At 39.8% G+C, this 13,772-nt stretch overlaps 1 protein-coding gene across 3 annotated transcripts in view; it reads left to right on the forward strand.

Moving 5' to 3' along the window:
* The window catches only part of dlg5a (discs, large homolog 5a (Drosophila)), a 67,362-nt gene that overhangs the window by 29,635 nt on the left and 23,955 nt on the right, over positions 1 to 13,772 (forward strand). For all 3 annotated transcript variants that reach the window (XM_057341744.1, XM_057341746.1, XM_057341745.1), the window contains exons 5-13: positions 2,363 to 2,546; positions 7,204 to 7,463; positions 8,910 to 9,222; positions 9,651 to 9,881; positions 10,824 to 11,008; positions 11,095 to 11,220; positions 12,954 to 13,086; positions 13,256 to 13,383; positions 13,482 to 13,657. In XM_057341744.1, coding sequence (XP_057197727.1) covers positions 2,363 to 2,546; positions 7,204 to 7,463; positions 8,910 to 9,222; positions 9,651 to 9,881; positions 10,824 to 11,008; positions 11,095 to 11,220; positions 12,954 to 13,086; positions 13,256 to 13,383; positions 13,482 to 13,657 — 1,736 coding nt within the window. The remainder of the gene's footprint in view (positions 1 to 2,362; positions 2,547 to 7,203; positions 7,464 to 8,909; positions 9,223 to 9,650; positions 9,882 to 10,823; positions 11,009 to 11,094; positions 11,221 to 12,953; positions 13,087 to 13,255; positions 13,384 to 13,481; positions 13,658 to 13,772) is intronic.

Consider the following 13,772-nt stretch of genomic DNA (forward strand, 5'->3'; position numbering starts at 1 on the left):
AGCACAGCTTTTAATTAGCCGCCGCGTCATTAGAAGAGTTGTTACGACTTTATTAAACGTCTGAGAAACAGACAAACACTTTGCTGCTGAAATAGCCTTGTAATATTCATGTGCCCGATGCAGTTTGGAGAGCCGCATTTGTGGTTTAGAGGAAAACACTTGTCTTATTTTATTTAAATGGCGTCGATTTAATAATTTGGCAGTAAATTGGCAGCAAGTGAGAGTGTACACAGAGAAGTTTGTTCAGTTGTCTCTGACTCATCCCTGTGTGCCAGTGTCCTGTCACACACACGGCGACATCATGTACTCTCTGCCTACACAGATGTGTGGCGGCTGTAATCTGATTATGATGCAAGGGCACATGCCCTCCTGTCTACAGCCCTGCTGGCCATGAGTGTCCACACAGAGATGGAAGATTGAGTTGATGAGGGATTAATCCAGCATTCTCTCAATAGGGTGCGATGATTTCTACAGCATGCGCACAGAAAACCAGACACGCAAACTCTACTTCAGAAACTAGTGAGCTTCTGTGTTCGCCATTGCCTGCATAGATCAATGTAGAGCCCTCTACTGTATGTAGGTCGCATTCTAACTGAACCTCATAAGTGAGCAATATTGGGCACCCTACTTAGGCAGCGTTCTAAGTAAACTTCAAAGGTGAGTTATTTGAAGCGCTCTACATAGAATGCTGCCTAACTAGAGTGCTCCAAATTGCAGTTATAATGCCTTCCAAGTAAACCTTAAAAGTGAGTGATTTGCTCTACTCTACTTTGGCAGCATTCTAACTACACCTCACAAGTGAGCGATTTTGAGCCCTCTAGTTAGGCAGCATTCTAAGTGAACCTCAAAATGAGGGATTTGAAACACTCTACATAGAAGGCACTCTGCTCCCCAAAAGTGAGTGATTTGGTGGATTCTACATGGGCAGCATTCCAAGTAAGCCTCAGAAGTGAGCGATTTGGAGAGCACTACTTGGGCAGCATTTTAAGTAAACCTCAAAAGTGAGCGATTTGAAATGTTCTCTATAGAAGACACTCAAACTGCACCCCAAAACTGAGTGATTTGGAGCATTCTACATAGACAGCATTCCCTCACAAGTGAGCGATTTTGAGCCCTCTAGTTAGGCAGCATTCTAAGTAAACATCAAAAGTGATGTGAAACACTCTACATAGAGGGCACTTTATCTGCACCTCAAAAGTGAGTGATTTGGAGCACTCTACATAGGTTGCATTCTAACTGAATTCTACAAAGAATGCTACCTAACTAGAGTGCTCAAAATCACTCCCTTGTGAGGTTTAGTTAGAATGCTTTCCAAGTACATCTTAAAAGTTAGTGATTTGGAGAGCTCTACCTAGGTAGCATTCTGACTAAACCTCACAAGTGAGCGATTTTGAGGCCTCTAGTTGGCAGCATTCCAAGTAAAGCTTAAAAGTGAGTGATTTGAAGCGCTCTGCATAGGCAGCATTTTATCTTAACCTTTTATCTTAAAGTGGGTGATGTGGAGCATTCTATATAAAAAGTGAAGTGACCTATTAGTCAGATATGGTGACCCATACCCGAAATGTGACCTCTGCATTTAACCCATCCAGAGAGTAGTGAACACACGCACAGCAAGTGGTGAACACACGTACACACACGTACACCCGGAGCAGTGGGCAGCTATCACTGCAGCGCCCGGGGAGCAAGTAGGGGTAAGGTGCCTTGCTCAAGGGCACCTCAGTCATTACCCGCCGGCCCTGAGAATCAAACCGGCAACCTTCTGGTCACGAGTCCGACTCTCTAACCATTAGGCCACGACTGCCCCTTGCATATAGGCAGCATTCTAACTATACCTCCTAAATGAGCGATTTGGAGCTGTCTATGTAGTTGGCATTCTACTTGAGCCTTACAAGTGAGCGATTTGGAGCTGTCTATGTAGTTGGCATTCTACTTGAGCCTTACAAGTGAGCGATTTGGAGTGCTCTACATAGGCAGCAAAAGGCAGCACCGTCATACTTCCTACCTTTGCTAACAGTCTTTGTGTTGGGAGTGTGCCTATAATCCCTTAAAATTCTGACTACATGTGCAGCTTGCTGGGTTTTGGATCGCGGCCAATGTTGAACTCTCCAATATGGAGGTAACGGTCCATCCCGAAACTGCAGGGAGGACTCTGTTCATTTTGATTGTGTTATACTGCCCTGTAAGACTTTCAGCTGTTGGGCCTATAAAAGTGAAACATTACCTAGCCCCTGCACGAGAGGCTTGACTCTGGTTCTCACGGATGTAACAGTGCTGCCTAACATTTAAAGAGGCTCATTTGTCGTCTGCCAAATGCGTAAATGTAATGTAATGTTTGTGTTTGTTTTGGGCGTGTGTGTTTCAGCATGCAGCACAGTCGTCTCCTCAGCGATCAGTCTCAGCTCAGGGAAGAGATGGAGGTTCTGAAGAGGGAGAACGCTAAGCTGGTTCGGGAACACAACCATCTGAAGCAGAGCTGTGAGGAGCTCCGGAGGCTTCACTCTGAAGATCAGCGCGAGGTGGCCGACATGAGGCTTCAGCAGCAGCAGGTACTGACCTCACATGACCTCTTGAGATCCCAAGGCCTGTTTAATGAATTATTAAAGGGATATTAGGATTTGACCATTAAGAGTTACTACAAACTTCATCATGATCTCTGGTTTAAATAAGGTCAGCAACATGTTTAGTTTTTTTTTTTAAGCAATAACGGTAGAGTATGCAACAAGGTTATTATAGACCACTTCGGAAGACAACGCTGGTCCTCAAGAACTTCCTGTTTCCGTTTTTTTAACACTACACAAACATTTGAACAAAATATAATAACATTCTATAACAGAACGTTTATAACCGCATCAAAATGTTAAAGGGGTCATTTTGGATGGCTAAAACGAACATTATTGTGTGTATTTGGTGTAATACAGTGTTTTTACGCTGTTTACGGTAAAAAAAACACATTCGTTTTCACACACCGTGCATTACTGTTGCTGCTCTGTGCCCCACTTTTTCTGAAACGCCTCGATTTTTAACAAAGCTCATCGTTGTGAAAAGCGCTGTGTGCTCTGATTGGCCAGCTACCCAGTGCGTTGTGATTGGCCGAATACCTCAAGCATGTGGCGGAAATGTAACACCCCTTAACCATATTCGTAACATCAGCCTTCTAAGTATATTGACAGCTGATAATGTCACCGGTACCGTGTGAGTTCAAGCCCGAATATGATCCAGAAAATGCATTTGACCAAGCGGATTAATCAACTTTGCCAGTGTGTCTTTGCCAGCAGAGCGTAACAGATCGGTAAGGTTTTAGTTTTAAAAACTATTAGGTTTAACAATTAGCTAAATACAGCTGACTTCTGGAGCTGCCTTTGACGCTGTGTGTTAACGCAAAATGAGTAAAACATATTCAGTGTTGGGTAAGTTGCTCTGAAAAAGTAATTAATTACTAGTTACTAATGACATATTCAACAGTGTAATTAGATTACTGTACAAATTACTCTCTCCAAAAAGTATTTAAATACTTATTACTAATTACTTTCTATATCCTATATCAACCTTGATTAGTTAAGTGATTCAAGGATAGACATGAAACGGCTCTTTTAATTCATTCAAATAAATAATATTAAAACTACATTAAGTGGTATTATTAACTGATCAAAGTATTACAAATGTGGGGAATTATACATTGAAGCACGGATTTTAAAGTTAGACTATGAATTTTGATGTCAGTTCCACTATTGCACACATTTATATTACACAAAGTATTTAGTTTAATTACATCAGAAGTAACTTTAATTAAATTACAGAAAAAATTTGAGTATTCCCTTACTTTACGTTTTCAAGGGAAATGTAATTAAATTACAGTAACTAATTACGTAGTAACTAGTTACACCCAACACTGAACATATTATAACAGGCATTTGTTGCATCCAGCGGGGACATAGTTACTGAATATTAGGGATGTAACGATTCACTCAGCTCACGATGCGATGCGATTCACGATTCTGATCTCACGATGCGATTTATTCACGATTTACTCACGATTTATTTTTAAAAAATGAGTTGAAACAAATTACAAATGAACAACTTCCCTTGCATTATTTCTTAAATGCTTCACGTTTCTTTGCATAATAAAATAATGTTTTATTTCAAATAACAAAAGTAAACTGCGATTTTATAACAAATTAATAATAGAAAAAGTCTCTTTAATATAAACAAACTAATACTGTCTGTGCTTTTCTTGGATTTTTTTGCATTTAAGAAATATCAGCATCCACGTTTAGGTTTGCAGTGAAAATAGCGGCCCCTGCTGTTCAAAGAATGTATTGCAATTCAGTTCAAGCCTCAACCGAATTGAATCGTCACTCATTATAACCGATTTTCAACCGGCTCACGGTGAATCGTTACATCCCTACTGAATATAATGACTTGTATTGACATTTTTCGTGTAGCATCACGCGGCAGGGGAGAACAGCCAGAGGATACGAGGCTCCAGATGGATTCAGCCTCGTAAATATAAAACCCCTTTCTGCATTTGTGATCGTAGGACCGACAAGCTTATGTTTGAATAGTCAGTTGCAAGTTCTTCAATAATGAAAACGTATTTACAGGCTGTGAGTGAGAAGCGGCAGACTGTCCTTACAAAGTTGGACTGAAAATAATAACAAAAATTAAAACTTACACAAGACGCAGCGCGATGCGACACGAAAAAAGACAATAGAACCCATTAGAACCCAATATAATGTTAAACTGGATGCGGTGCGACGTGACACGACAAACCCATTAGGAACAACCCATTTGTCTCATCGCGCTAGTTGCGTTCGGTGTAGACACGGTGTTAAACTGAAATAAAAAATTTGAACAATATTAATTTTTATATATACTGTATATATATAATAAATGTACAAAAGTTCATATCAAAATTGCTAAAAATGAAACTAAAATTTACATGAAAACAAATGTTTTTAAATCTTATTCAAAATAGAAATAAAACTTCTGAGAAATCTTGTTGGAAATTGAAATCAACACTCAAACAAACATTTTTGTGAATATTTGCTAGTCTGTTCTGTGAGTGTTAAAAAATTGTGTTGGCACAGTCTTTGTAAACAGGCATAAAACAAATCTTTTGGTTTGTTAATTTCAGATATCAACAGTGTTTCTCAGAAATTGCTTACTGCACCTTTAATTGACGTTGTTGTATGGGACCCAAATCCTAAATTTCCAGGCTGTTAACTTCTCAAATTCAGTCAGATTGGGATATATTAGGTAGTATTTGTGTGCCTGATGATCACTGAATGCTGAATTTTGTTTAATCTACTTTTCTTAATAATTCTTTATTTGCAAAAGGTTTGTTTATCAATACAATCTTTTGCAGTGCAGCACAAAACTGTTTACAATGTGAATATAGTCACCTGTTAATATGGGTGCCAAAATAAATATGTGCTTTTTCACCAACATAAGTGCCACATCAGCCAAAACGTGACATTGTTTGGCCTCTTCAGCATCAGTTTTAGGATTCAGAGTTCCACAGATGATTGATTCAGTTGCAGATTGTGTGGTTTCTCCTCAAGCACAGACTGTGATGTTGGATTAGTGAGCGTGTTGCATCATTAACAGCGCGTTTATTTTGTAAATCCAGAGAACGGGTGCTCTGCGCGACCTAATCTCACCCGACCTTGACAAAAATGGGAACCAGAGGGACAGGGGATTAATCGATCAGATGCGACCACTTTGACACGTCCGTCCTCTGCTGCTGCTATAAAGGATTGAGCTTTTACCCGTCCGATTGATTTATCAGACCAGATTAAACTCATGAACAAGGTGGGGAAAGGTTTAGGGCATCAAGCCTGTGTTTTGTCTTTTTTGGAGAGAGGTTGACTCTCTGTAGTCTGTAGTTCTGCAGACTGAAAAGGTTTTTGAGACGTCAGCAGTGCTTACGCTGCCCACAGGCGGCACAAAACCTACACGGGCTGCTTGGTAAAGGTCAGACTAGAAGGGCAAAGGCTCGTTGACTGATGGAAAAGGGCCGAAGCTTGTGCAGTTAGTCAATACACTAAGCACCGATTACATGGCCTAGAGGAAAGTGAGACATAGATGCCAATCAGCAGCCTGTGGAGTCAGGCTTTACCTTGTTTTAAGTCGATCAGAGGCCGCTGTGGTATTGCTTCATTGGGAATTGGATTCAATTATGTAGCGCGGGCATATAGCGTTCAAATAGGTCAACGTTTTTGCAGAACAAGCGTTCTGCTAAATGTGTGCATTGCGTTTGTTTAAAGCTGCATGCAGTCATGTCCTCTTGGGTTAAAGTACAGTGACAGCATTTTACAGTAGGTGTTTTAATCGACTCAGGGTTGCCATCTGGTGTTTGCATGGAGAACTTATTTTATGCAATCTAATTAAAAAGCGAATTTAATAAACTGGTAGTTGAATTTATGAAGTCTGGTGGGATAAGCCATGTTTAAAATAATTGAAAAATAGTTCATAGCCATTTTAATCTCACACCCACATTTAAATCTACATGAATTCACATTTGTTTACATTATTATTAGAACCAAGTTATTTTGTTAAATAGCAATAATGATTATAATAAATTATGATAAGGATATTATTACATAATTATAATAATATAATATAATGACATAATCGTCACTTTGTTACTTTATTGTTTATTACTTGCACTACAATTTCATACTGTGAAAATCCATTTTTATGATCTATTTTTAGTGACTATTTTTGTCTTTTAATTTGTTATTTGTATTTAGTTTTGTTGTTCTTTCCTATTTTGCCTTATATTGTATATTCTATCATTTTTCATGTTTCATGTCTTCTTTCCCGTGAGAAGCAAACAAATAAAATAATTTGTACATTTGACAGTAAAGAACTTGATCATACATGAATTATTATTACTGATAACATTAACAAACAATAATAATAATAACAAATATTAGGCAGTTTAGAACTTTTTTTCAATGTCACTTCAGCATATTTATTACACTTAACAGACGCATGCTGTCATCCCATCATTCTTCCCCAAAAACGCCCAGCTATATTTGGGCTAATAAACTATATTCCATTGCATAATTGTTTATTGTGATTACGATTAAAATAATTATTAGTTACATAATGTTAACATTACAGTATTGTTGTATTGTCATTCGGGCTATTACAGTCACTACAGTATTAGTGTTACCTCTGTTTGTTTTGTTTCTTCAGGTAATCCGAGAGAACGGCTCATCTGAGGTGTTGAATAAGCTCTATGACACAGCCATGGACAAGCTGGAGGGTGTGAGGAAAGAATACGACGCCTTGAGCAAACGGTACAGCGAGAAAGTGGCCAGTCACAACACAGATCTGAGCCGACTGGAGCAGGTGGAGGAGGAGAACAGACGCTTGCAGAAACAAATAGATGCTTTGCTGAAACAGCGCGACACGGCCATCCAGTACCAACAACAGTGGACCACATCTATGAGACGGTAGGAGGGCACTGTCAATGCAAAGACAAGCATAAGTCTCTTCATCTTATACACGAAGTGGTGTGAACAGCTCCTGAAGTTACATATTTTATACAGGACTCATATACACTCACCTAAAGGATTATTAGGAACACCATACTAATACGGTGTTTGACCCCCTTTCGCCTTCAGAACTGCCTTAATTCTACGTGGCATTGATTCAACAAGGTGCTGAAAGCATTCTTTAGAAATGTTGGCCCATATTGATAGGATAGCATCTTGCAGTTGATGGAGATTTGTGGGATGCACATCCAGGGCACGAAGCTCCCGTTCCACCACATCCCAAAGATGTTCTATCGGGTTGAGATCTGGTGACTGTGGGGGCCATTCTAGTACAGTGAACTCATTGTCATGTTCAAGAAACCAATTTGAAATGATTCGAGCTTTGTGACATGGTGCATTATCCTGCTGGAAGTAGCCATTAGAGGATGGGTACATGGTGGTCATAAAGGGATGGACATGGTCAGAAACAATGCTCAGGTAGGCCGTGGCATTTAAACGATGCCCAATTGGCACTAAGGGGCCTAAAGTGTGCCAAGAAAACATCCCCCACACCATTACACCACCACCACCAGCCTGCACAGTGGTAACAAGGCATGATGGATCCATGTTCTCATTCTGTTTACGCCAAATTCTGACTCTACCATTTGAATGTCTCAACAGAAATCGAGACTCATCAGACCAGGCAACATTTTTCCAGTCTTCAACTGTCCAATTTTGGTGAGCTCGTGCAAATTGTAGCCTCTTTTTCCTATTTGTAGTGGAGATGAGTGGTACCCGGTGGGGTCTTCTGCTGTTGTAGCCCATCTGCCTCAAGGTTGTGCGTGTTGTGGCTTCACAAATGCTTTGCTGCATACCTCGGTTGTAACGAGTGGTTATTTCAGTCAAAGTTGCTCTTCTATCAGCTTGAATCAGTCGGCCCATTCTCCTCTGACCTCTAGCATCAACAAGGCATTTTCGCCCACAGGACTGCCGCATACTGGATGTTTTTCCCTTTTCACACCATTCTTTGTAAACCCTAGAAATGGTTGTGCGTGAAAATCCCAGTAACTGAGCAGATTGTGAAATACTCAGACCGGCCCGTCTGGCACCAACAACCATGCCACGCTCAAAATTGCTTAAATCACCTTTCTTTCCCATTCTGACATTCAGTTTGGAGTTCAGGAGATTGTCTTGACCAGGACCACACCCCTAAATGCATTGAAGCAACTGCCATGTGATTGGTTGATTAGATAATTGCATTAATGAGAAATTGAACAGGTGTTCCTAATAATCCTTTAGGTGAGTGTATAATTGATATTCTTAATATAGCATAACATTGTCAGTTTTGATCTTCAGCAATGCAGAATCTGACTAGCGTAGTGACATTAGTGTAAAGATCTTTGACCGTAGCTCTCGCTCTCTCAGGTTTGACTCCGTGCAGCAGGAGTTGAGTAAAGCCTCAGCCCAGAACAAAGAGCTACAGAGGGAGATGGAGAGACTCCAGTCGGAGGTGACGCGCTACAAGAACTTCCAGCTGAAGGCCGTGAAGGATGCTGAGAAGTTTAAAGAGGAGCGAGATTCGGTGTTTAATGAATACAGACTGATCATGAGCGAGCGGGACCAGGTCATTAAAGAGGTGGACAAACTACAGACGGAGCTGGAAGCTGCAGAGGCCCGACTCAAAAACACTTCATCAGAGAGGATGGTGGCCAGTGAGGAGCTGGAGGCGCTCAGACAGGTAACATCTCCATAACGACACGTATAACTACATGATAAGTAATAACCAAGTTAATGGAAATATTTGTTAAAACTGACCTCACCCAGAATAAGCTAGGACTTGTTTGTCTTGTGAGAATAATTCCTAAAGACTGCTTTCTGCTTCACTGGTTGGGTCCTCGATGATAAATTGCTTGTGCTTTACCTCATTTGTAAGTCACTTTGGATAAAAGCGTTTCCTAAATAAATCAAATAAATTGCCTGTAAATTTAATACATGTGAATAAATCAGTACTCGGGAGCAACGTCTGACTGGATCAGTGCTCTCAAATATTTAAAGCGAATCTGTTCAGTAAGTTGCCAAGTGAGTAACGTTCTGTTGTGAAAAAGCACTTCCAATAAATAGCGCTCCGTGATGCTCGCTGTCGCTGACGTCGGTGTGTTTTTGCAGGAGCTAAATTCATCGCTGGTGGATCGGGACCGTGCCATCTGTGAGAGGAACGAGCTGCTGGAAAAATACTGCCATGAGGTGAAGGACAAAGCGGAGGCACAGAAAGAGCTGAGTCAGGCCTGTAAAGACATCGAGACCGTGCGGGAGGAGAGAGATGTGGCCAGGAAAGAGAGAACCGAAGCCATCATCCAGAGAGACCAGTTACTGCGGGAATACTATCAGGCCAGACAGGTGCATAGAGGCTGGGGCTTCACCATATGGTCTGACTCAGAGCCACACGGCTACATTATTCAAGTATTACTTACGATTCGGAGCCAGTTGGCCTGTAGCCCAAATGGTGTACTGGTACTAACTAGACAGGGCTTGTCATGATGCAGTTATTGCAGAAAAAGGCCCAATAACCTTTTTTAGTTGCAAAAAAGGAATCCAAAAATTGCTCATGAACACTTTTATATTTTCTGGATAAACTGCTTTGTCATAGCCATGTTGTAAGTTTTAACTAGCTTTTTTAGTAAAAAAAAGTACATTTTTTGGACAGATGCAGGTCTACTTTCTTGTCTGCTACAGTATAACAATTTTGCAAAATTAGAGGGGCTGGGCTTATATAAAATAACATACACCGTGATAGACATCTTTTATATTTGCTCATGTAGAATTAATATGAAAAGTAGGCTAAGGTTTCCTATTGATATCGCCAAATAGTTGCCAAATTACTGAAAAAAATAAAAACGTTTATTATTATTACTATTAACTCTTATGAAACATTTTGGGGTTAACATCTTTATTATGTTTTTAATTTGATTGATTATTTTGCTCTTATTACCTTATTGTTTGCTTCTGTGTCACTATTTATCTGCTGTTTATTAAGCAGAGCGATTTTGGTCTAATAACCACAAAACCCATAAAAATCACCCAAAGCTATCATTTGCTGGTTTGTTTTAGGACAAAATGTTAGTTTTTTTAGTCAATCCACAGTACCACCAGTTTCCACTAGAGGGCTCTATGTCAGCTTTAGAGACACCATCAGACCCAAAGTTTATATTTTTAACTGGTAATAACATTTACTGGTAAAATAGAACACTTACAGACTTAATTACTAATTACTGCTTTTTTTTAACAGAATGACATCCTCATGCTTATCATCATAAGTTCTCTTCTCATCTGTTGCTACAGAAACAAGACTCGGCCACGCTGGACATGGAGCGTGCCAATAAAGAGATTGAGGTATTGAGGAAGCAGTGTGAGGCCATGTCCCAGGAGCTGAAGGAGGCTGTGCAGGAGGCCGAGGTGGCCAAGTGTCGCAGAGACTGGGCCTTTCAGGAGAGAGACAAGATTGTTGCAGAGAGAGAGAGCATACGGTACCATACTGAATGTATTATATTAATTATAATGATATGCAGGTGTTGGTGTTGATGACTGAGTGTGTCGTTTATTTGTTTGGCAGGACGTTGTGTGATAACCTACGCAGGGAGAGAGACCGGGCCGTCAGTGATCTGGCCGATGCCCTGCGTAACCTTGACGACATGAGGAAGCAGAGGAATGATGCGGCCAGGGAGCTGAAAGAGCTCAAGTAAATACTTTATGGCCCGGTTTCACAGACACGGTTTAGCTTAAGCCAGGACTATGCCTTGGTTGAATTAAGATATTTATGTCGCTTTTATAAAAATACCTTAGAAGAATACATTACTGGTGAACATCTTGTGACAAAACAATGGCACTGATATATTTTAATATATTTTGGGGCAAGTTACATTCAGTTTAGACAGGTCTCACATACATTTTAGTCTGGGACTAGCCTTAAGCCTAGTCTTTGAAACCGGGCCTATAACTGTAGTCTGTGACTGATGCAGACCTTTATAGGGGTATGTCTTTCATTTCAAACGGGTCTAGTCTCGTAATTTCCTTCTCGGTAAAGGCCACAAAATAGTAATTGTTTTTAAAAACCCAATTTGTTACGTTTCTATACAATAAAAAAATGTAAATGTTGTTGTTCCGTGGTTTTTGACCAGATAAAACCTGCATTACTGATAAATTGACATATTTAAAACTACTATATATTGTCTACTTTTTAATGAATTAATGACTTTATGGTTAAACACTTTAGATTAAACTAATACTTTTTTGGAGAAAAGTTTAAATAAATAAAAATCCAATTAAATATTACTTTGGAACAAAGGCTTTTTTTTACCTCTCTTAAGTTTGCATAATAAATCCCAAATAAATAGTCAAATTTATTTTTCAAAGCAGCAAATTTCGTTCTGTATGGAATCACATATGAATGCCATTTAAATTCTTAAAAAAGAACCGTGCCGTCCAAAGCCGACTAGAAAGTCGCAAGAAAAGATTTATTAATAAAATACTGAACTCTTAAAACAAAAATGGTCTATTACTGAACTATATTACAGATTAAAAAGCATTACATGTTTACTGTTTTTGAGTACTCCAAAGCAATGAGTCTCAATCGTTTGACTTGAATTGTCCTTAACAATATCTGAAGCCCCTTCCACTTACAACTTTGTTCCTATAAAAATGTCCAAACACAAGAAGGATCTTTATTTTTATGTTGTTTGAGCTTGTGTTAATAGTTTTGTCTTATTCAAAATATTTTTGTCATCCTGAGGTCCCCTTGTAAAGTTTGTCTAGACACCTGGAAAACACAGTATTTATTGTTTAATTCATGAAATGCACATTTTGACAATAAATATGTCACGTCCGATTTCTCTGTGTGAATCATTTAAAGCAGTATGGTTATAAGTGTATCATTTATGATGAATGATTCACAGTTCATGTTCTTTTAATCGCTCGCCTCTGCTTCATATGTTCAATCTGTTCTGATCTGACCAAAATCCCTCTTCGACTCCAGACCGCCCCCACCCTCTTCCTAAAGACTCCTCTTTAAGTTTTCTTATGAAAAATCATGTCACTAATGCCCTCCAGGCTCTTCTCGCTCTCGTCCTATGAATCTTAGTGACAGTTTGCCAGTATTCCCCAACTACCTGATCCTGTTTTTTCTTACCCAAGTTGTCATGTGACCTTGATGTTGCATTTATAACACTATCATCTAGCACAGCTGTTACACACTGCACAATTTGTGTCGAAAAAAGATGCCAAGCCATATCCTTGTATTTTCCCAGCGTTGCATCTGCGGTAAAGAGAGATGCTTTTCACAAACAGTCTTGACGCTTGACATTCTTGTTTTGTGTTGGTTTTTCGTGGGTGTGTGATGAATGGGGCGACTGCTTGTACCAAGATGGAGAGATGAGGTAGAAAATGACCTGTCTTGTGCTCTCGCTGCTGATAAAGGGAGAAGATTGAGAGCCAGTTGGAGAAAGAGGCGAGATTTTGCCAGCTGATGGCTCACAGCTCCCATGATTCAGCCATAGACACGGATTCACTGGAGTGGGAGACGGAAGTGGTGGAGTTTGAGAAGGACAGGGTAAGAATGTCAATAAGACTATTACACATAATCACTGATGCAAAACGGGGCATGTTGATTTTTAATGTATTTTGCCAACATAAAACATGTTCCTGGTCAAGAAAGGGATGGACGGTTTCACCTTCATCTCTATTTGAAACAATCTCTCTCTTCATTGTCCTCCCAACAGGACGACATGGATTTGAAGGCACTGGGCTTTGACATTGCAGAAGGGGTAAATGATCCATATTTACCAGGGGATTGTGGGATATTTGTGACCAGGGTGGACAAAGGAAGTATCGCGGATGGGAGATTGAGGTGAATTCAGCTATTGAGCGATTTTTAGATAATGACCTCTGGAATGATTGCCCGGCCGTTTTTCAGCACATTGTTTTGTCTCTTTCTCTCTATAATAGGGTGAATGATTGGCTCTTGAAGATAAATGATGTGGACCTGACTAACAAAGACAGGAAACAGGTCATCAAAGCCGTAGTTAATGGAGGAGGCCTGATCAATATGGTGGTTCGCAGGAGGAAATCTTTAGGAGGAAGACTGGTTACTCCTGTCCACATTAATCTTATCGGACACAAAGGTATAACTTACTTTTGTAACTTCGCTTATTTACATTAGGGAGACTAATCCATCTCATTTGACCTTTTCTGTGGCTAATTTCCTTTGTTTTGGTATTAATGGCCCTTAATTTTGTT

The sequence above is a fragment of the Triplophysa rosa genome, linkage group LG9, assembly GCF_024868665.1.
Source record: "Triplophysa rosa linkage group LG9, Trosa_1v2, whole genome shotgun sequence".
Classification (NCBI taxonomy): domain Eukaryota; kingdom Metazoa; phylum Chordata; class Actinopteri; order Cypriniformes; family Nemacheilidae; genus Triplophysa; species Triplophysa rosa.